Source organism: Chinchilla lanigera, unplaced genomic scaffold, assembly GCF_000276665.1.
Source record: "Chinchilla lanigera isolate Chin_1 unplaced genomic scaffold, ChiLan1.0 scaffold00028, whole genome shotgun sequence".
In the NCBI taxonomy this organism is placed as follows: domain Eukaryota; kingdom Metazoa; phylum Chordata; class Mammalia; order Rodentia; family Chinchillidae; genus Chinchilla; species Chinchilla lanigera.
In genome coordinates, this window is record NW_004955429.1 from 11,313,185 (window position 1) to 11,337,218 (window position 24,034).

Here is a 24,034-nt window from a genome sequence, read left to right on the forward strand (position 1 = left end):
TTTCAAGATTAGGTGTTAACTGAGAATGTATAATAATAAATTAATTCAAGTTGCCATTCTCTATATTTTAATAAGCATCTGCCTCCCACGTCTCTGTTCTCTGACTCATTGCGTCCATGTTTGATGACATCATAGGATGGGATGATGTCACATTCTCAATATTATGACTTAAGTGTAGGTTTTAGCAAAAGGAACAGATGGCTGCAAGAGAGAAAAACCCTTGCTTAAATTAGATTAATGCCAGAAGTTGGCTCTGAATTGTAAAGTGTAATTAAAACGTTATTTTAAAATACATTTCACAGTGTATACATCCTAGGGAGAGCTTTTTACCATATGAACTTTCCAGCTGCCACACAGCGCAGAGGAGGTTGCGTTTTTCATGTAGGACAGTCCACAGTTCAGGGGATGATGGTATTGAGGAAAGCAAAGATAAATCTCATAGACACGGCGATCCTATTTGTTAAAATGTCACATTTCACACGAATGGTGTCAGAGTCATGAAGAATTGCTTTAGAAAAAAATTACGGGTAGATGGTTTCAGTGAGAATATCCTGGGTAGAATAACATGACCAGTGACTTTTGCCTTCACACTGGCAGGTTTGCTCGTCCTATGATGTCTTTGTTATAGGGCTCAACAAATATCAATTCCCATCATAATGTGGTCGTATTTTATTAGGCACTTTGTGTATATGAAGGAGTTTTACTGCACTTCGGTTTGTCAATTGCTTGCCTGGCTTCTCTCTGCTCTTTGTTGCTGTCTCTCTTTCTACCTATTTTTGTTTCTCCTTCTCTCTTTTTAAGTAAATTCCATATTGAGAGGAAATCCAGAGTAAGCTGTAATCAGGGGAGGGATGGGCACAACACCTTAAGGGTTAAAATAATTTTTCTTAACACCTTTGGCATAGGAATAAACCAACTTGGAGGCTTCTGTCCCTTTCAAAGTCACACAGCAAGTACTCCCACTGCTGGTGTCAGAACTTGAACCCAGGTAACGTGCCTTGAGTGTCCCATACCTCCCTAAGGTCCCCCATGGACAGAATCTACACTGCACTAATGAAAGAATACGGCAGTTGTTGCCAATGTCATTACACAACTCCAACCTCAAATGAACTCAAAGCTTGTGTCAGTGAATGCTCTTTACAAAATTTTATGGGAAATTTATTACCTGTATCCACATGTACATGTAAATGGACATAGCGACATGTTTAAGAGAATCTAGATTTTCTTAAATGTTTCTTTTTATGTTGTGTGGTAGTAAAAGAAGAGAACATGTCAGTGGACATTAATAACTAGAGACAGGAAGCATTACTAGTATGTATTTTCTATTAAAATTTTTCACTTGCTTATTATGCCTCGCCTTCATTGCCTGAACTAATTTTCTTAATGTGTCACTCTGGATGAATCTGAGGCAAAATGACTGAAATAAGTTGTTTTTACTACACAGTAGATGCTTAGTATACAATGCACCTCCTTATTATCAGTTCATTTCATCTATTACATAGATAATGCATGCATATACATAATCCTAACAAGGAACTATTAAGAAATACAGTGCCACATTCATAAGATTCTAAATGTTACAAACCATTGCATGTGTACAACATCCCAATTATGCTTTAAAAAATGCTACTAGACTATTTAATGATACAAAAATGTTTTGTTCAATTTCTATTTGCCAAACATTTGCTTGGAATTGTTTTTGAATTATACCAAATTAATTCACTAGTATTTATAGGGATTAAAATTGTACAGATACAAGGAAACTACATAATTATTTTTGTGGCTTTTCAAAGACAACCTTAAAGTTGGAAGTTGCCATAATTATAATTAAATAATCATTTTTGTGGACTGAGAGTGGGATCTTCTTCTGGCTATGACCCAGTTTACATAGTAATTAGTCATTCAAATATTTGTTAAGTGAATCGATATTCCACTCGTAATTCATTTAATTAAGAACATGGGAAAAAAATGTCAAAATTGCACCCTTTAAAGAGCTGGGCCAATTTTGTTTGAATAAGCGGAGGCCGGGAGAATAAAATGTGTGGTTGGCCCAGTCTCTGATTTTGCCCTTTTTGTCTTCCAGATACCCTCGGGTCTCATTCATTTACCTTCCACAGGGAACAATTTTCAAAGAGAGTAATGCATTATTTTCCTACACTTAATTATTATGCCCCAATCAAACTCTGGGCCCTGGATAGCCATCAAAGCCCTTTGGCTTCTTAAATGGATATCCAAAAACAAAAACAAAAACAAAACAAAACAAAACAACAAAGATTTAGTCATAGCACCTGTCTGTGGTCCTCCAGGAAGCTCAAAGTTTAATTAGTATATAGTGCACAAATATCCACCAGCCATGTTATTTTACCCAGCTTTCAATGGTAATGAATGACTTTTCTAATCCTAAAACTATTTTCAGCTACCTTAATAGTGTGATTAGGGTAAAACGTTCTTGAAGATAAATGGCAAAAAGCTGACCTGAGGGTTGGTTTCTTTTTGCTTTTGGTACTGTGGAATGAACCCAGGAGCGCTCTATCATTGAACTACATCCTGACCCCTTTTTAATCTTGAGACAAGGTCTCGCAAAGTTTCCCAGGATGGCCTTGAACTTGTGATCCTACTTCCTTGGTCTCTTGAGTAGCTGGGATTTTCAGTGTGATTTTCAGTGTGCACCATCATGCCTGGCCCTGCGACGGGCCCGGGTGATGCTATCAATACCTGCCACCTGGAAATATGAAAAAAGGTTGATGAGGTAATAAATTCTTGTAAATGATTAAGTGGGGAAAGTCTTGTGGACTAAAAGCCCAATCAAGAACACAAGGGGCCATCGCTATTTCCCAATAAATGTTGACTTTAGGTGGCTGTAACTGTCAAGGGCAGTCCCCACTGATGCCCCTGAGGGTTAAATTCACAGCAGTCAACCACTCTTCAAAAGGCCCATGTTTCTTAAGGGGAACAGATGGTTAGGGGAGGGCCTGGACACAGAAGCAGATTTATCTTGTCAAGCTGTTACCTCCTGGTAAATGACCTTAACCAGGTCACATGACAACAGTGTGGTTTCCATGTCTCTGAAGGCCATCAGCATCACAACTGTTCCTTTTGGAGAGCTGTGCAGCCAGTTGTGGTTGCTGTTGTTCTTGTTGTAGTGGTGATGCATGTGTGTGTGTGTGTGTGTGTGTGTGTGTGTGTGTGTGTGTGCTGGACTGCGCAAATCCTAATAAAGGTTTTATATACCTTCAGAAATATTTAATTGCTTCAATGTAATTGTGGAGGTACTGGGGTACATTTTACACTGGGGTTCTTGAAAATGATGGAAATGCCACTCTGAAGGGGAAATGAACCAATTTTGCAGGAAGCCCAGGCTGAGGATCCGTCCTGCTGGGGAGCCCTCATGCTCTGAAAGGGGTCATGGACAGAGTCGCCGCCGACTCCCAAACTTCCCACTAAATGAAGTGCAGGTCTATGCTGTTGGGGGATTATTTAGAGGTCCTGTTTTTGGAACGTTCTTTATTGTGTGTGTCCTTTGCATTTTGTTTCATTAAACCCAGGCCCTTCTGTGAGAGGTCCCGTTATAAAAAATGGAAGTCCTTCCCTTTTCAGCACAGGCAGAATTGTGTGCAAGGTCAGCAGACCACAGAGAGTCTGGGAAAGCCTGACCTGGTCCAGCTCCAGCTCCAGCTCCAGCGCCAGCTCGGCACCTGGCTGTGTAGTCTCCTCACAGGGATAACATAGCCCGCATCTGTGCCCTGATCATTTTCTTCCTGTTAATTTACTTGGCTTTTCCAAGTGCACTACTTTGTCAAAAGATATTTTCTCCAGTTGTCTCCCCACAGAAATGCTCATATTTTCATGTACTTCTTTTTCAGGCATCAGAATCCCTATTAACCCTTAATGTAGGTTCAATATATACTGTAGCAGTGGGCTCAGGGCTTTCTAGCTTGTCTGATGTCAAGTCAATCATTTCATCCAATCCTGAGCCATCTAACAGGGAGATGCTTAAACTACAGCCAATGGAAATCAGGTAATGCACCTTTATCATTTCAAAAAGAAATGTGTGGATGTGGATACCTGCAGCATATGTATGTCTGTGTGTGTGTGTGTGCGTGCGTGCAGCATTTCAATTTCCTTACACATGTGTGCCTGTGAAAACAGGCATTTATAGGCTATCATGGAGACATGTTTTCGTATTTATTAAACATAGGCTTATTATTTTATAAAATAATTTAATACGTTAAAATACAAAGAAGAAAATTTTGTTACTCCTGTACATGAACTGTGTTATAGGTTTTATAAGCAGCCCATGTAAATTGAAGGGTTGGGCATCTGTACTGTAGTCTGTCAGTGATGGTGAAGGCTTTAGAGCTCTCAGTGATAAAAATAGCCCACTGCAGCAGGCGTGCCATGACTCTGGAACCACTGGTCCATATGTATATGTATGGCACTGGGAAATAAACATTTGCACTCTATATATTTGCTTTTATGAGCCAGAAAATATTAGTGTGGTAGGAAGAAAGGTTTATTATGCAATTTACAGTGAAAGCTTTGTTTTCTATTCATGTAAATATGCTGTTATAGCTTACATACATGTCTAACTGTAAATAAATAGGGAGAGTATGATTTTTATTTAGGAAGCACCTTGAGCCGGCTTTGAGCAGTATGGCAGACTCACCAGTCACAGAAAACCTCTCTAGCACAGTATATGTAAAACTGAATATAAATGAAGAGCCAAAACCCCATATTTCAATAACTGCTTGGTTGAGCTGTTGGGAAAGTTAAAACTTGTCCAGGGGGCAGGAGCAAACAGAGAGCTGGGAAAGTACAGAGAAAGGGGAGACCTGGAGCTAGCACTGCTGGGAGTTTAAGCACAAGTGTGACAGAGCTTGGGACAGAAGCATCTGGGAGATGAAATTGGAGATACATAGAGGGAGCTGCCTCCTCCACAAAGACAACATATTTATGGATGAACTACATAAAAGCTGGTCACAAAGAGAGTTTTTGGAGATTGTGTGTTTTTCTCAGTCTTCTGATGAAAGGGAGCAGGGGGGGTGGTGTTGAGTGGAAAATCTCCTTAGACAATCCATTAAATGAAACTTGCACTCACTGGTTTAGGGGCTAGAATTCACAACATCTGTGTGAGCCTAAATCCCTCAAGTTAAATTTCACATAGTTAGAACAAGCTTTGTGTAACGCCATTTATTTTAGGTACTTACGGCAGTCAAATTCATAGAGATAAAAAGGCTGGGAGAGTGAATGTACTTAACACTACTGAACTGTGTATTCCAACAGGTTTAAAATGGTAAATTTTATGTTATGCATATTTTACAATTTTTAAAATTTTAAAATTTCTTTAAATTTAGTTTAAAGTAGTCTCAGGTTGGTCATCCCCCCTAACTGACTAGCAGGAGCAAACACAAGAAAACAAACAAACAAAAAAAAACAAAAAGAAGGAGAAGAAGAGAGGAGAAGAAGGAAAAAGAGAAGAAGCAGCTGCTGTCAACTCACCCTCATAATAAACTCCAAGGTATTTGAGCTGTGCTCAACAATACACAATTTGAATAATAAACAGAAGGAAATAAGCTGCTATGAAGAACAAACTGTAACAAAATTTTAATCCAGAGTAAAAAGAAATATAGTAGAAATGAGATTTATAAATTATAAGCTAAATATTGTACATTTTATATTTTTAGAGGTAGAATTGAAAACATGTTGAAAGACAATAAATTATCAAGTCTAACTAAGCAGATTTGAAAGGAAACCAAATAGAACTCAATAAATGAAAGGAAAACAATAGTTCTCAATATTGAAAAACAAAGAGATAGGCCAAGCACAGGATTCCACAAGGAAGAGAATTAACGATAGGAAGGAAAACCCAAGCAATTATAGTTCAAAGGTGTAAATGAAGAGAAATAGGAAAGAGATATTAAAAGACATGAAGGACCAATAGGAAGGCCCCACATACATCTAATTGCAGTTTATGATATTAATAGCAAAGAATATGTAAGTGAAGGTTTGGATAGACAATGGCTGAGATTTTCCAGAAATAATGAAGAGAGATACATCCTCATACTGAGGAATCCCAAGGGATGGCAAATAAACACAAATTCATACTAAGTTGGATCATACTGAAAATGCAGAATAGAGGAAGAAATGATGTTAAAAGCATCCAGAAAGAAAAGACAGTACACTAGAATGGGAGGGCAACTAGTTTCAGCTGAATTATCAACAGTAACAATAGCTGTTATTTGAAAATGGAATCCCTTTGACTAGCTTAGAAAAATAACTTACAAATAGAATTATCTATTTGAATTTAGAAATTCTATGAAATCACCTATTATGAATAAAGGAATAAGGACATTTCTAGACAAACAAAACCTAAAGATTATAATCCAGACAATCACTGAAGGAAATTCAAATGTATTTTAGGAAAAAAAAACTCAGAATTAAGACTTAAGATAAAACAGCGAATAAAGAAAACAGCAAATGGAAAGGTTAAGCTAAATAAACATTGACCAATTCTACATTTTATGACAATAAAATAATGTCTAATAACTGGATTAGAACAATAAAGTAAGCTCAAAGTTCTAGAAAGAACAGTACATAACTTAGATGGTAAATAGAATTGGAAGATTCTATGGTGATCGTATTACTAGGAAGAACAGCAAAACTATTTATATTTAAATTGTGATAAATTATATATGTAGATATATATTAAATTTTCCGTTTTAACAATTAGAGACCAGAAATAGTATATATACCTTCCAAAAACACAAAAATAAAGTGAGAGAAAATAATTAATAAACATTAAATCAAGAGGAGATAATAATAACTCTGACAAAAGCACTAGAAAAATGCTATTAATAAACATTTCAATGAAATAAACTGAATTTTCCATTTAAGGGATGACATGTGTCGAGTAGGTAAGTGGCCAAATCAGCCACATGCTCATTATATGTGACACATCTAGAACATAAAAACTCTGAAAGGTAAAATGTAAGTGTAATACTAACACAAATATGTATTTTTACAACAATAGCAAATAAGTCTTTGAAACAAAAAGCATGACTTGAATTACCACACATAAAGCACCCTAATAGAAAGATGTAACCATTTGTATGAATGTACTAATATAGCTTCAAAATATATATACTAGAAGCTGAAATATGTATAAGGAGATAAAAAAATTCATCCTAGTAGATTTTAGTATAGTCTCTTAGTAAGCAGCATATCAAGTAGTCAAAAAATCAGTAGGCATATAGTATATTTAAGCAACATGAACCATTATAGACTAATGGACAGACACAGAACACATATAATTGCCTAACAATGTTTTCAAGAACCTAAGAAGCATTTAGAAAATTTAACACTATGTATTAGAGTTATACTCTTTTGTATGTATAACATACTTTAAAATGTTTAAAAAGGTGGAGTTCCTTGAGGCGCCCAATGAGTTAACATCTGCTCGGGTTGACTCTGCGGACCCTGGAACAGCTTGAAGATGAGGTGTTTGTTCCACCTGCCCAGCCAGAGGCGAGCCTTGTTGGTGAAATCAAGAGAGACATCGTGGGAACCTTTTGATAAAGGTAACAATCCAGCACGATTGTCCTCATGCCTTTTTAATATAAACTATGCAGCCCTGTTCAATAGAACACAATGCCTTGCTTGCTTCTCAATAAAATTGGGAGTTTAGGTCAGTTCAAGGCTTCATTCAAGGGAAGCTCCCTGACATCCCCCAAAAAGATATTCTCTGTCACTCATTTCTTTATTCGTCTCGCTAATCAGGGTTTGCTGGCCTGAACCCAACCAAAAAGCATCATATTCATTAAATATGGTACATATACTGGTAGTCTACACCACACAAGGTAACATTGTCAAATGCATTGTTTTATTTCTTTATATTGTTTTGATTTTGAGATGAAAATCTCCCTGTGTTGCTCAGGTTGACCTATAACTGCTGGGCTCAGGTGATCTTCCTGCTTCAGCCTCTCAAGTAGCTGGGATTATGGCACACTCAGAAATACATTGTTTGAAACTCTACTGTAGCTACCCAAGAGCTTATCGCATTTTTCTGTCCTTCGCAAAAATGGTAGCATTAACTTTTACTCACACTAGTGGTAAGTCTTTGTAAGTGTCATCTTGCAAGTGGCTAATGAGTTTCCCTAGCTGATTGACTGATCTGATTTCTGATGATTTTTAAATCTGATTATCCATTAATCATATGGTGGTTTACACCAATTTGTAAGACAGCCTGCTTACCTGTCCAGGTGGGACATAACTGTTTTGGCGATGTCTGCACCTGCTTCTTGCAATACTCGGATAATCTGAAATGGTGCATTTGGACTCCGTCCAGGATGGATAATAACAGGACAGCCAAGCTGAGCCTGGGCATGCGCTGTTGCCTGAAGAACCTTTCTTTCACTCTCGGTCAAAGGCCAGGAGCAACCAATTTCTCCAATAACACCGCACTTGATAGTGGTTCCATCGGCTCCATGGAGAATTTCATCAATAAGGACACCAGTAAGCTGAGGAAGAGTGAGAACGGACATACTTTATAGATTGTGAAATTCATCACAGTAAATGGATGGTCTTGTTTATTTAGACTCATTGTTTTAAAAGTGTGTTTGACATTAATTCAATTAGTTTTGGACAATGAGTAGGGTATTTTGCTGGGTAAGTGCAACAAGCTATTCTAGATTTAAGGTTCAGTAATGGCATACTGTGATTATTTACCTAGCATTTCAGAACTCTAGGAAGTTCCAAGAGGGAAAAGTGACTTTATGAGCATATACAGAACTTGAGAATAAAATCTATAACTTAAATATGGAAGTAGCATCTATGCATGTCAGTGAATCTCTGTTAATTGCATCAAGTAATTCTTTAAATCTCCCTTATTTGTCCAGTCCTTTACCCTACACAGCATAGAGAATCCACAGCACACTGTACCAACATTACACATGGTGGCTTAGTTATACATTAAGTGCTAGGAGTGCTCTGACAGATTTTTAATCCTTTCCATCAGTTCAGTCTTCAAGTAAATTTAATTTGTTTTACAGTCTTGATTGGAAAAGTAATAGTTTTAAGTATAAATCATTTTTAGACTTTAATCCTTTGTGAAGACTTCAAGTGGCATTCTATGCCTATCAAGCAGACCATGAAGGGTACACAGGAATATGTACCTGTATGTGTGAATACATGCAAACATACACAACTGTGCTTCGGAAAAAGCATACATATGCAAGAAAGCTTTGCTGCTGGTTCTTTCTTTTTTGCCTGTGAAAGTTTTACTTGCTTCTGCCCATTCTTGATTGAGATCATAGTATTGTAAAACAAAAACAGAATAGATTTTCTTTCACCCTTCCTGTTTTGTAAAAAAGACAGAAAGAAACGTATTTGCAAAAGTCTCCACATGCCAAGTTTCACCTGACGGTCAGTTTTCATTGCTGCTTATTCTAAAATCCAGAGGGAAATATCATGGTTACATAACTGAAGTTTATGATGGAAAAATGAGGGTCACAAATAGACTGGGGCACCACTACTGGGCACTGATACAGTACATACAAATCAAAGTAGTAACCAATGACCAGTGCATTCAGATCTCCTTCCTCGATACTCTTTCTTTATGATGTGAAATGTTACTAATTAAAATCCCAGCTGGCAGATGTCTTTAAACTAGCGACTTTCTGTACTATGCTCAGCTACTTCTGAGCTAATGGCATTTCCAAGATTTGGATGATTCTGAATTTATACACAAATACTGTCAAAGAATTTAGAACTTTTTACCTGTTCTACTGACATGGCTCTGGTCTCTGAAGAATGAGTTGCATCCACATAAAATCCAGCTCCTGATATGACGTGGACTCCAGTCTGTTCTGCGAGCCACTTCAAGGTCTGCACATCCCTGCGGATGCCAGTGGTCGTGTTCTCCACCACAGCTCCACCACCCTTAGCTTTGAAATACAACAGCTCTTCCTTTATGGCTTCTGTTTCCTGATGCAACTGAAGGTTCTCTTTATGAGAATAAGGGTTTTGCTGAATCCAGAATAAGTTTTTCATCAGGATAGGTCCCTTAGAAGTGGCTTCATGGCATGCAGGAGGTGGGCAGTAACAGCAATCAAAGGTCATTGTCAAATGTTCATGGGTCAGGGTCCGGCCCAGTTTGCTGGGATCGACAGGGCCCAAAACGGTTTGCACCTTTCCACTTAAGGAAGACATTTCTGATGGTTCTACCAGGAAGACTTCTAAAAAGAGTGTTTTCTGGAAAAAATAAAACTCTAATCAGAAAATTTAACTTATCACATACTGTCTATAGAGTTAGGAGGCTGTGAATGGACCTGTGTAAGAAAGAGAATCAACAAAACTAAACCCATGATCTCAGTTGTCAATCTGCCCAAGTCAGAGTCTACCACCCACAGAGTTCTGAGTGACACGCATGGTATAACGTATCCCGCCCATGTTCATGGGGACTCCTTTATTTGATTTAGACTACCAGAAATATTTCTTTTAATATTCAGTCCACATTTAAGTTTCACCTAATTTTATCTCATTAGTTATAGCTAATACTTTCTTGGGTAATTCAGTGGTAATCACTAAACAATTCTTCATAATCAACAACATCAAAAACAGCCATGTATCAGTACTGTTGCATCATTTTTCAGCTAGCTTAAATATACAGGGGCTAGTAATTATTCCACGATTCGCTTGCTATCCAAATGAACAAACTTTTGTTGAAGGGCCAGTGAGTGCCTGAAATTGGAGCTATAAAGAGACAAAAGATGAGATCTCTAAGCTTCATGGTTTCATGGAGGAAGTTCCTAAAACAACTGGGGTGGGAGGAGCACACCTAGGTTTAATAACGAAAAAACAACAACAAAAACAAAGCCCCCCACTTAAGATGGTTTATTGTCCAGGGCACACAATAAGGAACACTTCAGAAAGGCACAAATTCTTAATGAAAGCAACTGCGATGCTTCTGCAATTGAAATCACTGTCTCTAAAAAGAGCAAGGACCTCTTTATCTTTCATATATTTTCAGTTGTGTTACAATTTCTATGACTGGCAGCAAGAACCCCAATGCTAGCACTTGTGTGTTAAAAGTGCGTGCCCTAAGTGAAGGGGTGTGGCTGAGAAAGAAAAAGGCTTTGAAAGAGGCAGCTGCAAAATCATTGCTCTTTCTGACCAAGAGCAAAAGCACTGTGAGAAAGGAAGGAATACACTGGCTGTCAACCAAACATGGTGGGAAAAACTGACCAGAAACTGGGACAGAAAGAGCATCATTCAAAGTTCTCAAACTGTTCCTGCACAAGACATTTTGAAGTCATTATTTCCCCCCACATCTCTCTGAAGACCTTCTCTGACATTCTAGGAATCAGTTTTCTTTAAATGGGAATAACAATGTTCATTTCATAAGCAGTCCCAAGAATTAAATGAGATGCTGTGGGTAAAAATACCTGTAAAAATATTTTGCACACAGCCCATGCTCAACAAACAGTAGCTTTGTTATGCTCGTTCTAAGACTTATTTTGTATTTCCAGGTCATTTCCTTTCATAGGAAGTAGTTGATCAGAGAGTAGCTGATTTGGGGGAGGAATGCATTTGAAGAGTTTGTAATGCATTTAGTGTATGCTTTGAACAAAGTGAATGCATGCATAGGACATAGTGAAGATGAAATCAGAGGTCAGGAAAAAGTGTTATAAGATTATATGCCAATTTATATCCAGTAATTGCAATTATGCTGCATTCAAGTGTTTGAGAAATATTAGCCTATGTTAATGACCAATTTTGATTTTTTTCAGAGAATAGGGGTACTTGTGGCTAATGTCACTGCACGTTGTTCGACAGTGCTCTTCTGCAAGTCTAGCTTCCTCCAGGTAAGCCATTCACATCGTGGCCATACGAAAGAAGATGGTTTCTTCTCAATCACTACATCAACACTGGTCCCTACACAGGGCGTCATTCTTCATTGAGGACATCTACGAACTCACTGTCCAATGCCTTATTCCTTCTTACTGACAGCAAAAGAGGATGTAGTTTATTCTTTTAGGTGATAGAATTATAGTACCATTAATAACAGATTCCATCCTCCATATGGTTCAATTTGCTATTTCCTTCCTTCTGGCTGACAGGGCTACAGATGTATTCTGGAGAGTCACAGAGGGGCAGACATTAGAATAAATTGATAAAACACTATCACTTTCACCAGGAAAGTGCCAAACTGCATATTTAATTACTGTACATTTGAAAGAGCAACGTGGTATATTTCAAGCTCACAAGTGAGTCTTTGTTAAAAAAAAAAATCACTTAAGAAATGCCACCCCTTCTGGGAGACTCCTCTGATGCTAGCAGACAGAGCAGGTTGGCTCTTCCCAGCATCACACACACTGTAGCCCACACTCAGAGGATAAGGAAAGATTAAAGAACAAATTGTAGCCAACACAGCCTTAAGTTGGAATATATCTTTGAGTGGGATAAAGTATGTGTTTAGAATTCATGGCTGCTGTACAGCTGAGGAGCCCTTTTATGCTTATATTCTACCTGGAATTTGCTCTCTTTTCAGAATGCAGAGAATTCACAGAGCTAGGAGGCAAGTCATGAACCACAGCCGTGCAGACGAAGTGAGCACTGATACAAGAGGAGGCTTCTGGCATCTTCCAGAGCAGCTACAGAAAGCACTGGTATTACCCACCCTGCACAGATGCAAGCAGGAAAAGGGATAGCTGGAACAATAACATAGTTGCCAAAAGCACTGGTGTAGCTCACAGGGGGAGATTGAATAGTCTGAGAGGACAGTCATGCAGCCTCGCCAGAGGACACAACTCTTCTAGTCCTGATGAGTTTAGAATGAAAAGAACATTAACAAAATGGACAAGAGGAAGAAAATCAGAAACAGAGCACCACTACTGCTCCCATGCAATTGGAAACCAGAGACAACTCAGTCAGATTTGCCTATTTTTAAAAAATCCATAGGTAAATTAACTTATATAAAATAGATAGAAAATTTCCCTAATTCCTGAAGGTTTGGTGGGAAGTGGACAGTTTGGAGGCAGCTTTAGTTCCATTTCATGGAAATGTTGCCACAGTTATTTCTCCTTGGCCATTATGCCTGAGATAATTCTGTCAACCTAGGTAGAATATCCTCCGCTGCATTCCATGTTTTAATAGGACTCCAGAACTCCGAATATTTCATGTGTAAGTGGGTGGGGTTTCCTCTACATGCAATATAAGAGACACCATCTTTTCTCTGCAGACCTATGCTGTTCCCCTGCCCTGATGCTACTGCACTGGTCCTACAGCTGGTTGAAGGTACCAGCCTTGCAGTTTTAGATGCAGTGTACAAATCAGTAAGGTGGTTTTTAGAGCATTAATGTTCAGTTCACTTCCCCAACTTCTCATACAACTTGTTTTGTTTCACTTATTTATTTCTGCTAAATAACCTCCCCACTGCCTGCCCCACTGCTGATAACATGTGGGAAGGCATCTCAGGGTTTTATGCAAGAGAAAATATGAAGTGAGCAGCCTAGAAGCCAACCGGGGAAAGAAAAGAAGGAAAGCCACGTTTCTGCAAAAACCCCAGAAGGGTGTTGCTATAATCCAGAGAAAAATCAAGTGGTGGCTTGGTCTGAGATGACATAGGGGAAGACGGCACAGAAGCAAGCAGTAAGAGGGAGAGCAGATGGAACTTTCTAACTGGACTTGCTGACTTGCTGGTACTAAAAAAAGTACCCTTCAAAGAAATGGCCCAAATATATCAGCCTCTCTATTTTTCTTTTTTAATGTGTTACATCACACAGCGCAGCAGCCCTCTATAAACACAGCCCTTAAAGCTGCCATTTGATTTGCAACAAAAATATTTTTAAGACTGTAAAATATTTTTAAAAGCTTGTTTGAATACTTCCATCATGCAAGGTTCAAACCTGTGGCACATCTCCCAAACAGCAAGAGTCTGCTGGCTGAAGAACGACCACATTGGGAGGCACTCCTTGCCTCCCCCTTTCCAGTGTCCCCAGATATTTATGGCAAAATGGTTCCACTGCATGCAGATTTATACCTTTTAATATTAAACACTGTCAAAAAATCAATAACCATAATGGAATGAAGAAAGAACTCCAACCACATCAGTACTTAGAACAATAAAGAGACCCAGCTAATTGTTTAAACTGTGACATAAATAAAACAAAACTGCTCAGGATACAATGAGGAGTTTGTATCTTAAATTCAGAGGAAAATGGTGGGTTTCATTGCCGAGCCTTTTTTTTTTCCTCCATTTAACTAACAAAATAAATTATCTTGGGATATTAAAGCTACAAAACTCATCATGCTGCTTGACCAAATAGATTCTGTTTGTGGTTTCATTGACTTTTCAGTCCAATCGAACATGGGCCATCTGGTCAACCATTGAAGTGTCTCTCGTGCACTATGGATTTCGGTAACTGGTACTACTGGCTTCCTGAATTCTTTTTTACAGGGTTAGTCAATCAACTGAAAACATATTCCTGTTAAAAGACAGAAAAAGAAAAAGAGGGGGGCAAGAATGCAATGGGAAAGAGAGAGGAGGAGAAAGGACGAGGAAGAAAACTATCTCTGCTTAGGTCAAAACACAACATTCCTCACTACTTACTATATCATAACACATTAGCCTTGGGACAGTGCAGTAGTGTCATTCAAATACAGTTGGAATAACTGACATTTATGGTTTCCTGTTACACTGTATGTCTTCTCCTCAGAAGAAGGCTCCACAATCAATGGAGTGACAATGTTGGAGATATTTTCTCAATTTCATCAAATGTGTGTGACTGACAGCAAAACAGGCACCAATTTAAAATTTCCAAAAGTTATGTCTTTTTCTTCATAGAGAATTCTCCACACTGGAGTTAGTCCCCAGCTTTTTATAGATGGGATTTTCTGTCTCTTGTTTGTCTCCCAGAAGCAGCAGTATTTTCAGCACATTGTACAGCTGGTTCTTAACTGCATTTGGTCATCAGAGAACTTAACATTTTTGTTACTTTTAATTCCTGCCAAGCCAAAAATTAATGTCTGAAACATTTAAAATATCTATATTTTCCTACAATCACATTTAGAAGTCTATGATTTTTTTTCTGGGCGGTACTGGGGACTGAAGTTGGAGCCTTATGCATGCAAGGTAATCACTCTACCACTGAGCTGCATCGGCAGGCCTAAAACTCAGCCCTACCTGGAAGAATAGCACTTTCAGTCAAGGGTTCTTGGCTTTTGCACTTCATAGCTGTGTCACTTTGGGCGAGTGATTTAACCTCTGTTAGCCTGTTTTTCTGTATGTGAAATACTGAGGTTAAATCAACTTCCTGATAACAATCATACTTCTGCACTGTCCTTTAACTCAACAAGTTGACTGCAAGTCACTAATTGTCAATAAAGTCCATTCTTTAAGAATGGCTTTAAAATGTGTATTTTACATGGATACACAGACACACATACAAATACATACAATGAGAGATACCAATTTCAGTTTCAGACCCTTCAAAATTTCAAAGTGAATTCCAGGAGGTATGGGTGGCTTCTAAGAACCTGGCACTTGGAATCCTGGCTGCAGTGTTTCCTCCTATGACTGTGAAAACTTTAAAAGCTTCTGATGCGTTAGTTTCCTCACCTGAACATTAGAGTAATGTCTGCCTGAGCTACTGTGTAAGATTTGAAATGAAAAGCAAGTAAGAAAACACCTTAAAGCACTATTTAAGTCATAAGACCTCATTCAAATGTTCAGAATTATTATTAGACACCAAACTTTGAATTATTTTCCAAATATCTGCTTATTATCCTTAGGCAAATGAGGCTAAACTTGTTCTTTTTAAAAACTAACAATAGGGGGTTGAAGTTTATGAATCAAACTGAGGCTCTAATTTGCCTATAAATGAATTCCTTCACTTGAGGCCTGTGATTGTTTAAAGCAGATTGACTGTTGCGATTGACATCAGAACTCATTAGGTTTTTGGAAATGCCCACCAAAGTGATTACAGCTCCAGGAGGTCCTCATTATCCGTGGGTTACTGGAACTGGAAATGCCTTTTTAAATGAATGCACTTAATACAGTGAGTTAGTGAGTCTCCAAAGATGGCCCTCAGTGAGCACGGTTTCCACTCTTCACATTCTTCACAACCCCCTTCCATGCTGATCTTGAGCTCACCCGTGACTCATCTTAGCCAAAAGAACATAGCCCAAGTATATGATGCCGTGTGGGCCATAAATCTTTGGAGGTAGCGTCTGCTTTTGAGCTTTGTGGAACCTTGAGCGGCAGTGTAAGAAGTCTGGCTATTCACTCATGTGAAGGAGAGTCCTTGAGACTCCATGGAGGGGGTGCGGCTCCCAGCCATCCAAGGTCCCTGCTGACTCAGCCTTGCACCTGCACCTGTGTATGTAGTAGCCAAGTGCCTGAGCCATGTTTGATGTTCTAGTCCAGCCAAAGGTCTCAAGCGAATGCAGACACTTCAGCAGAGTATGACCAACACTTAGTGTTGCGGGAGGTAATAATATTACTGTTTAAACCTCTGGTTTAAGGTGGATGGGATGGACTGGATGTTTACATATGGGATGGAAAATTATGTAATAATTAACACTGTATATTCTAAGAACATTTAATGCTATAAAAGTGCTGTTATGTGAAAAGTAAAATACAAAAGTATTTTAAGGACAATAAACTTATGCAGAATATATGTAAAACTTAACGACTAGACATAAGATGTTATATTTACTTTCGGGTGGTAGACAGAGCAAAGACTTTTTTTATCTTTGTTACAATTTAATAACCCTCAGCTTTTATGTTTATGTGCTCTATTCATCATTAACACAAAGGAGTAAGATGGAAAAAGACCAATGTTACACATGTACCCCATCATATGTCTATACTAATGTCTCATGTAAAATAAATGAATATAGATTTTGAATCTTTCAACTAAAGCACATAAGCAGGCAAAGATTTATGATCTCAATAGCTATTCTGAATTTTTATTATTACAATGCTGCTAATTGCCAGTTTTGACAATCCTTTTTGACAAGGATTTCATATTGTTTCTTGTGCATACATTTCATATCAAATTACACGGCTTCTCAATGGCTACGGTTCGCTTATATTAAGTTCAGGCTGTTTGACCAAGTCTTTAGGAGAATGACCTTGAAGTTCAGGACTCCAGGCAGAAGTCTTAGAGCCTGAGCACAATTTTGGAAAAGGTTCAGGGTGCTGAGTAATTCTTGTCACAATCAAGGCAGACAAGAACAAAGCTCCCACTTGAATACAATCCTGTGTGGGGTCAGTAGTGAAGATGAGGGTTTTCAAGGAGAGTTTTTAAAGGACAGTGTCAGGAATTACAAGTATGGGTCATCAGTTATTTGTAAATGAAAAAGAGGAATCAAGCAAAAGAAATTTCAAGTTAAGATAAGTCATATCAGTATGGAACCATAAAAAAATCCTTTTGTAAAGATGATGAGCAGCCTTCATAGATTAGCACAGAATTAAGAATAAAGTGAAATAAAAACATTTGTGATAGAAATATAAAATAGATACTGTGAAATGGGAAGAAATTGTTAAAAAGGAAAAAGGAACTAGGGAAGGGGGAAAAGAAGGAAGAAAAAGAGAGAAAAAATGCAAGTTAGTTATACTATTAGTGTTTCTTATTTCATAGAAAAGGAAGGTTTGTGCTAATATTGACTGGAAATTTTTTATGTCCATATCTTGTACTCTGAGTAGCCACTTTAAAGATAATAATATGCAATGTATTAACTATTCTTATCCTCGTATCATCTTGTTATGAAACTTTATCTTTTTTCCATAAAATAAAAATAAAATAAAACATTTGTGATAGATTCAAAAAGTATTTATTTAGCAACTATTAAGTATAAGATGCTATGCTAGGCAAGACAGGCCTATGGGAGACACAAAAGAGAGAATTCTCCATCCTCATTTGAAGGCCAGAAACCAACAATGATGGATTTTATTCACTATGATTTATTGAATTTCTACTACGTGCCAGGTGACACTTAAAAGTACTTTACATCTCCAATCTTGAATTTTCATAAATCCTACAAGTTCTTACTATATGAAGAAACTGACACCAAGAAAATTTATGAAACTTGTCACAGGGCTTGGAAGTTGCAATTTAAACTTTAGTATGTTTAAAAAACGCCAACTGTTGTTTACGAATAGCCCTTTTTAGGCAGTTATTAAAATTCATCAAACCTATTTAGCCTACGATGACAACCACAATAGCAAATTTATTGAATAATTATCATATGCCAGTTGCAGCACTGGGAAACTTACATGGGTCCATCCTTTTTAGTCCTTAGAATTTAGATGTTTAAATTCTCTTTGGTATTAGATCTACAAATGCCCTGTAAATAGACAGATGGACAGACAGAGAGTCAGACAGACACACCTGGATTTCAATCAGGACTCCCGCCTCACCTGCATCTATGCACTTAGCCAAGGCCTATAAATCCAACCACTGTAATTGCTCTTTAACTCACCTTCCCCTTTTTATCTCCTAACCACTACCCCAATGGGGACGTCATCAACTCAGAGGGATTACGGTAAGAGCTTCTGATGGTCTTCCTGGCTTTCCCATTCACCTTAGCAAAACTACACAGTGCTCTTCATGAAACGCAGACATGAATACCTGAGTCCTCCTCCCAAGTTTCAGAAACACATCAAAGGTAAAGTCTGAGAGTATCCTAGTTTAACTGCCTCCCTTGCCTGAATTCCACAACTCACCCGCCAGGGCCTTTGAATGTGTTGCTGCCTCCTTGGTCCCAGCATGTACATCCAGTCTTACCCTGCCACCCTAACCCTTCCCCCGTCAAAGCTAACTTCTACCTGGCCTTTGGTAATCATTCCTAATTAGAACCTTTTCTTGATGTTCTTTGTTGTTCAAGGTGGATAAGGTGCTTGTTTTATGCAGTCTCACAGCACCCCAAGATAGCCTTGAAAAAGCACTTCCTCTGTTTTATGTCTATCAGACTTTGAGCTCTCTGAGAGCAAGTCCCTCTCTTGTCTGTAACTTAAGTCTTCCACTTACTGCAGTGCCTGGCACATAGTAAGTACTCAATTAACACTTGTATGGTTATTTATTTTTGTTCCCCACTTACTCCACCAGTGACCTACACAAATGAAACATGTAATGACACAAGAAAACAAATATTAAAGCAGGAGGAAAAAAAAACTATAAATGGAAGCCTAATCAGGACCAAAAAATAACAACATAAATCCATACAGGTTAACAGTTTTAAATTTTGGTTAACAATTGTTAGAAAAAGGCTAACCATTTTCCTGGATTTATTTAATGTTCCAACAATAGAGAATTGTGAGATCATAGCAGACTCCTTTCATAGACTATCACCTTATTTGCCTAAATCAGACAGCTAAAAATTATTCAGAAGCATCAAGCTGGTTGTGATGGTACATGCCCATAATCCTAGCACTCTGGGTGGCTGAGGCAGCCTGGGAAATTTATCAATTTAGCAAGACAATGTCTCAGAATTTATAAAGAATATTAAACAAATAAAAATACCCGGGTATAGCTCCATGAGAAGGCCTCGACTTCAATCCCCAGTATCACAAAACCAAAATCATTGGAAATTGTTTTCTCAAAAGATTTTAGGATACGGAGTTTGAAGCCATTTTTTTTTTTAACTTTCCTATAACTTCACACGCTAAGCTCTCAGCAGACATTAAGCATGCCTTTTCAGCTTATTCTATGCCCAACAACAGTTTTACATAGGCAAACATTTTAAAACTTTCTGTTACTGAAGAAGAACAAGACTTTTGAGTGCACAAAAATAACCACAAGTGACTTCATCCTTCAAGACATTTCCTATCTGAATTAGTGGGAGTCAACTGTAAATCAGAAAACTATAAATACCTGGTGAAATTACAGCAGGTGATTCATGGCTACAGCTATTCCTTGGGAAGGAGTAAAATTGGATGATGGCTCTTGGGCTGCTATTGTAAATGCATACATCATCCACTCTGATTTCTTTTTAAGGCGGTTTATTTTTAAAATAATATTCCTTGAATCACAGAAGGCCTTTGTGACTCTGTTGCACAACCAACTTCCCACAGAAATCTTCTTAGCTCCTTTATGTTGAAGATCACACAGCACACTAACTTTCAAAAACTCCTCAGTTTTGCTACTCTGCTCAGCTAATTCAGACTTAGAAAGAACACAGTGACAGGTATGTGTTTTTAAATGGTGAGGCCTAGTTTGGTGTAAAAACTGGGAGTTATGCAGACAAAGGGTCTGAGAGTCATTTCAAGGAGCATGAGAGAGTTTCCAGGTTGAACCTACTCCATATTTCTTGCACTGGTGACTTATCTGCTGGCTACCTGGACATCTGTTTGAGAAACATGATGTCATGCTTGATAAAAAAGAGAGCTGAGTTCTACTTTTAACTAGATCTTATTTGGTATCACTGTAATTGTTTCCACACTCCGAGCCACGGGTACCAACAAAGAGCTGTGCTAGTGATTGTCAAGAAGCAGCTACTTGATAAACTTTTGCTGAAGTGGGGAGCAGATCTTTAGTTCTGTGCTCTCCACCCATCAGTTCCACAATGACAGAATGTACCTAAAAGGTACAAGCAAGCGATGTTTTCATGAATATTGTGTCCTCTTCACACACATTTGACCTTGAAGCCTGTTCTTCATGTAACCCCAAAAAACCTGCTACAACTTGCAGATCAGAGGGGATAGTTTGGACCTTTAAGTTCTTAGAGTATGGGAAGGACATTCAAGGCAGCCAGCCTTCCAGGCATCCACAAATTTTACCTGAAAGCAGTTCAATTCAATGTAGCAAACATTTGCTAAGGCTGTACTATATTCAAGGAAGATAGTAAGAAAACAAGGATGAAAAAGAAACAGTCTTGACCTTAGAAGGCTGTGTTGGTCAGCCTTCCAATTGCTGGGATAAAATACTTGACTCTCACAACTGAAAGAGGAGAGGTTTATTTAGGCTCATGGTTTCAGAGGTCAGAGTCCATGGTCAGCTGGCTCTAAAGCACAAACATGGCAGAGGGGTATGGTAGAGGAAAGCAGAGAAGTAGTGAAGAGTCACAGCAGGAGATATGTACTCCAAAGTTACACCCCAGTGATGCATCTCAAACTGGCCCCACCTCCTAATAGCACATTTAGTTAGGAACTCATGAATGGATGAATCTACTGGTGAGCATGGTGCCCACATGACCCAATCATATCCAAAAGCCCTGCCTCTGAATACACTAGACGTTTAGGGAACATATTAGATCTACACCATAGTAGAAGCTAAAGAGCCTTCAACACAGTGCTTGGTAGATTGGGAGCATCCTAGAGGGACTGGTAAGTTTTATACAGTAATGGGACACTTAGGACTTAGAGCAGCATGTAGTAAATGTTAGGAAGTGGATACAAAGCAATTCCCTGGATAGTGGGTCTGGAAATATTCACAGTACTGAAGGAAGTAAGATGGCTTTCTGGAGGAGGTACCATGCCATGGCACAAGCACTTAAGGACATGTTTCAGGACTTAGAAGCAGCCTGTAGGAGCTCATACACAGGTGTGCACATCCAGTCCACAGTGAAAAAGCCTTAACACATGGGCATGGCCCAAAGGCTTAGACCTGTGTTAGATAATTAAATGGGGGATGTGGGGTGTAGATGGAGGCATGTGAAGACAGGCAGCTAGAAGATAATTAGTCAACTAAAGCAAAATTTCTAGTTCCTTAGTGATCTTAAGGGCAGGACTACATTTCAGGGCAAAGGCAAGGCTGGATGAGAACTCATCCTGTAACATACACAATGTTGCAATTGTCATTTGAAAACAAAACTGGTTAAAAAGTTGACTAAAAGCATCATGACTTGAATACTTAACTGACCTCTAAAATGTGCAATTAATGGCTGGGAAAAATGAAGTCAGAATACTTAGAACAGTTTGAAAGTTCACAGTAATTGAGTTCTGAATTCTTAAACCTACAGTGGTGACCGTTAGAAATAAACATTGTAGGAATGAATACACTGTCATAAAACCCTACCCACACTGAAGCCACAGCTTTCTATATTTCTGTTTTCATTTCCATCAAGAGATTGTGTTATTTACAGTAAGAATGCTGGGTGTTTCCCCGTAGAGTTTAAGACACTCTCCACACTTTAATTAAATCTCCTAACGTCCAGGAGAAGTAGACAAGGGATCCATAGACGGTGAGTCACCAAAAAGGATCCAATGGCAGATCACAGGATGTACTTTGAGATGAAATTCACTTTTAGTATTATTGTTCCCATTTCCCCAATGAGGAAATGGGGTTATTATTCGGACCAGGATAAGGTACTGTATTCTATTATGGAGAGAGGCAGAACATATGCTGCTGTAGGCTGTGGAAACATCCCCTGAGAAACCTTTAAAAATAGGATAACCACTATGACCTCAGAGGTTTCTCCTCTGAGAGTCGACCAACACTTATTTATATGTGGGCCAAAGAAGATACACATTACTTTGTACTTTCTTCTGTGTGTGCGTGTGGTGCTGGGGATTGAAGCCAGAGCTTGAGTGCTCTACCAGTGAGCTATACCCCAGCCCTGCCTGTTTCTTAGGAAAGAACATGGGGCAGGAATCCCAGTGTATCATGATGCATAGTCTATTAGCATCAGTTGACTAGTTTACGAGGAGCTTGGCTGAGTTCTTACCTATTTCTCTCCTTGTATCCCCACATTTCCTTTAGCTCCAGAGAGATAAGCAGGCAACCGTCTTAAAGAATTACTTCTAGGAAGAGGGCTGAGTATGTTGAAGTTTTACACAGTAAAATCATCAGGCTAAAATAGCTAAAACGATTATAGTTGGAGTGTGTTCCCAAAGGGTACATGTGTTGGAAGTTTGGTCATAAGAATAGCGATGTTAAAGGGGACAAGCAAAATAATCAGCCCATTGGAAGTACTGCCCTTGGAAGAGACTGATCTCCAGGAACCTTGGTTAGTTCGCGTAAGAGGCTTGTTATAAAAGAACAAGCCTGAGCCCTGCCCACTTACTTGCTCTGGCTTCCATGGCCTCTCCCTCTCACACATACTCCTGTCATTATGCTACTTGCCACTGTGTGACAGCTAGGGGCCCCTCACAGAACCAAGGGGATGGGCGCTAAATAAATATCTTTTCTTTATGATGTACTAAGCATCAGGTATTTTGTAATAGCAATGGGAAATAGTAATGGAGCTAATACAAACTAGAAGACTCTGAACAAGTTTTGACTCCTACTACTGCCTGTAGGATAGTGGTATAGACTCTAAAACCAGATTCTGAAAAACAAAAATATATGCAACTTTCATATATGAGCAACTTTATAAACCAACTCCACTTCGATCAGAGGAAATGAAAAGGACCTAATCACGTGATCATACTATGACATCACTCAATCCAAGTACTTTCCAATGTCCCCTGAAATAGAGTCATGGTTCCCAGAGAAACAGAGACCCCCAGCTTGGATAAAGATCACTAAAAAGAAAGACAAATGCTGTTATTTCAGCTGATAATTGGTATCATAATCATAAAGTCTTAAAGAGAAATATAAGTGCAAAATGAAACCTTATGAGAATATTTGTTGTAAAAGCAATCTAGCTATCCAGGATGTGCTTAAATTGTTTAGAATATTGTTATCATGGCAATGAAAACACAAAGAAAAGTATGAAAATTGGTGAAACCTCAAATTGCAGAAAAACTGGTTTAGAAAAAGGCTTTATTAACTGGTCCATGAAGTAACTCAAGGTAGTGAACTTTGCCTCGTTTTACAAGAGTGTGACACCTGACAAAGATACCTATTTTGGGGAAAGGCTAGTATTTGATATACTACAAGTAAGGCATGGCTTATTTCTACTCCCAAAAGGCTAATTTACTACAAAGGGATCAAGGGCAAATCTGTAATAACTACAATAATTACTGTAATAACAGCAATAATTGCTCTTTCCCAGTCTGGAAATGGACTTCTATATTCTCTAGAGAACAAGCCTTACAAAATTAAGAAAAATATCTGCTATCAAATAGCAATTTTTAATTGACTAATCCATA

General features: G+C 38.4%; 1 protein-coding gene across 4 annotated transcripts in view; it reads right to left on the reverse strand.

Annotated features, from left to right (window-relative positions):
- Positions 1 to 24,034, reverse strand: part of Pter (phosphotriesterase related) — a 59,250-nt gene that overhangs the window by 16,352 nt on the left and 18,864 nt on the right. For 3 of the 4 annotated variants that reach the window (XM_013515555.1, XM_005386971.2, XM_013515557.1), the window contains exons 2-3: positions 9,775 to 10,248; positions 8,251 to 8,516 (exon numbers count right to left, since the gene is read on the reverse strand). In XM_013515555.1, the coding sequence (XP_013371009.1) occupies positions 8,251 to 8,516; positions 9,775 to 10,206 (698 nt within the window). In that variant the 5' untranslated portion in view covers positions 10,207 to 10,248. Of the gene's footprint in view, positions 1 to 8,250; positions 8,517 to 9,774; positions 10,249 to 18,277; positions 18,349 to 24,034 lie in introns of all 4 variants that reach the window. The other variant, XM_013515556.1, reaches the window with a different exon arrangement.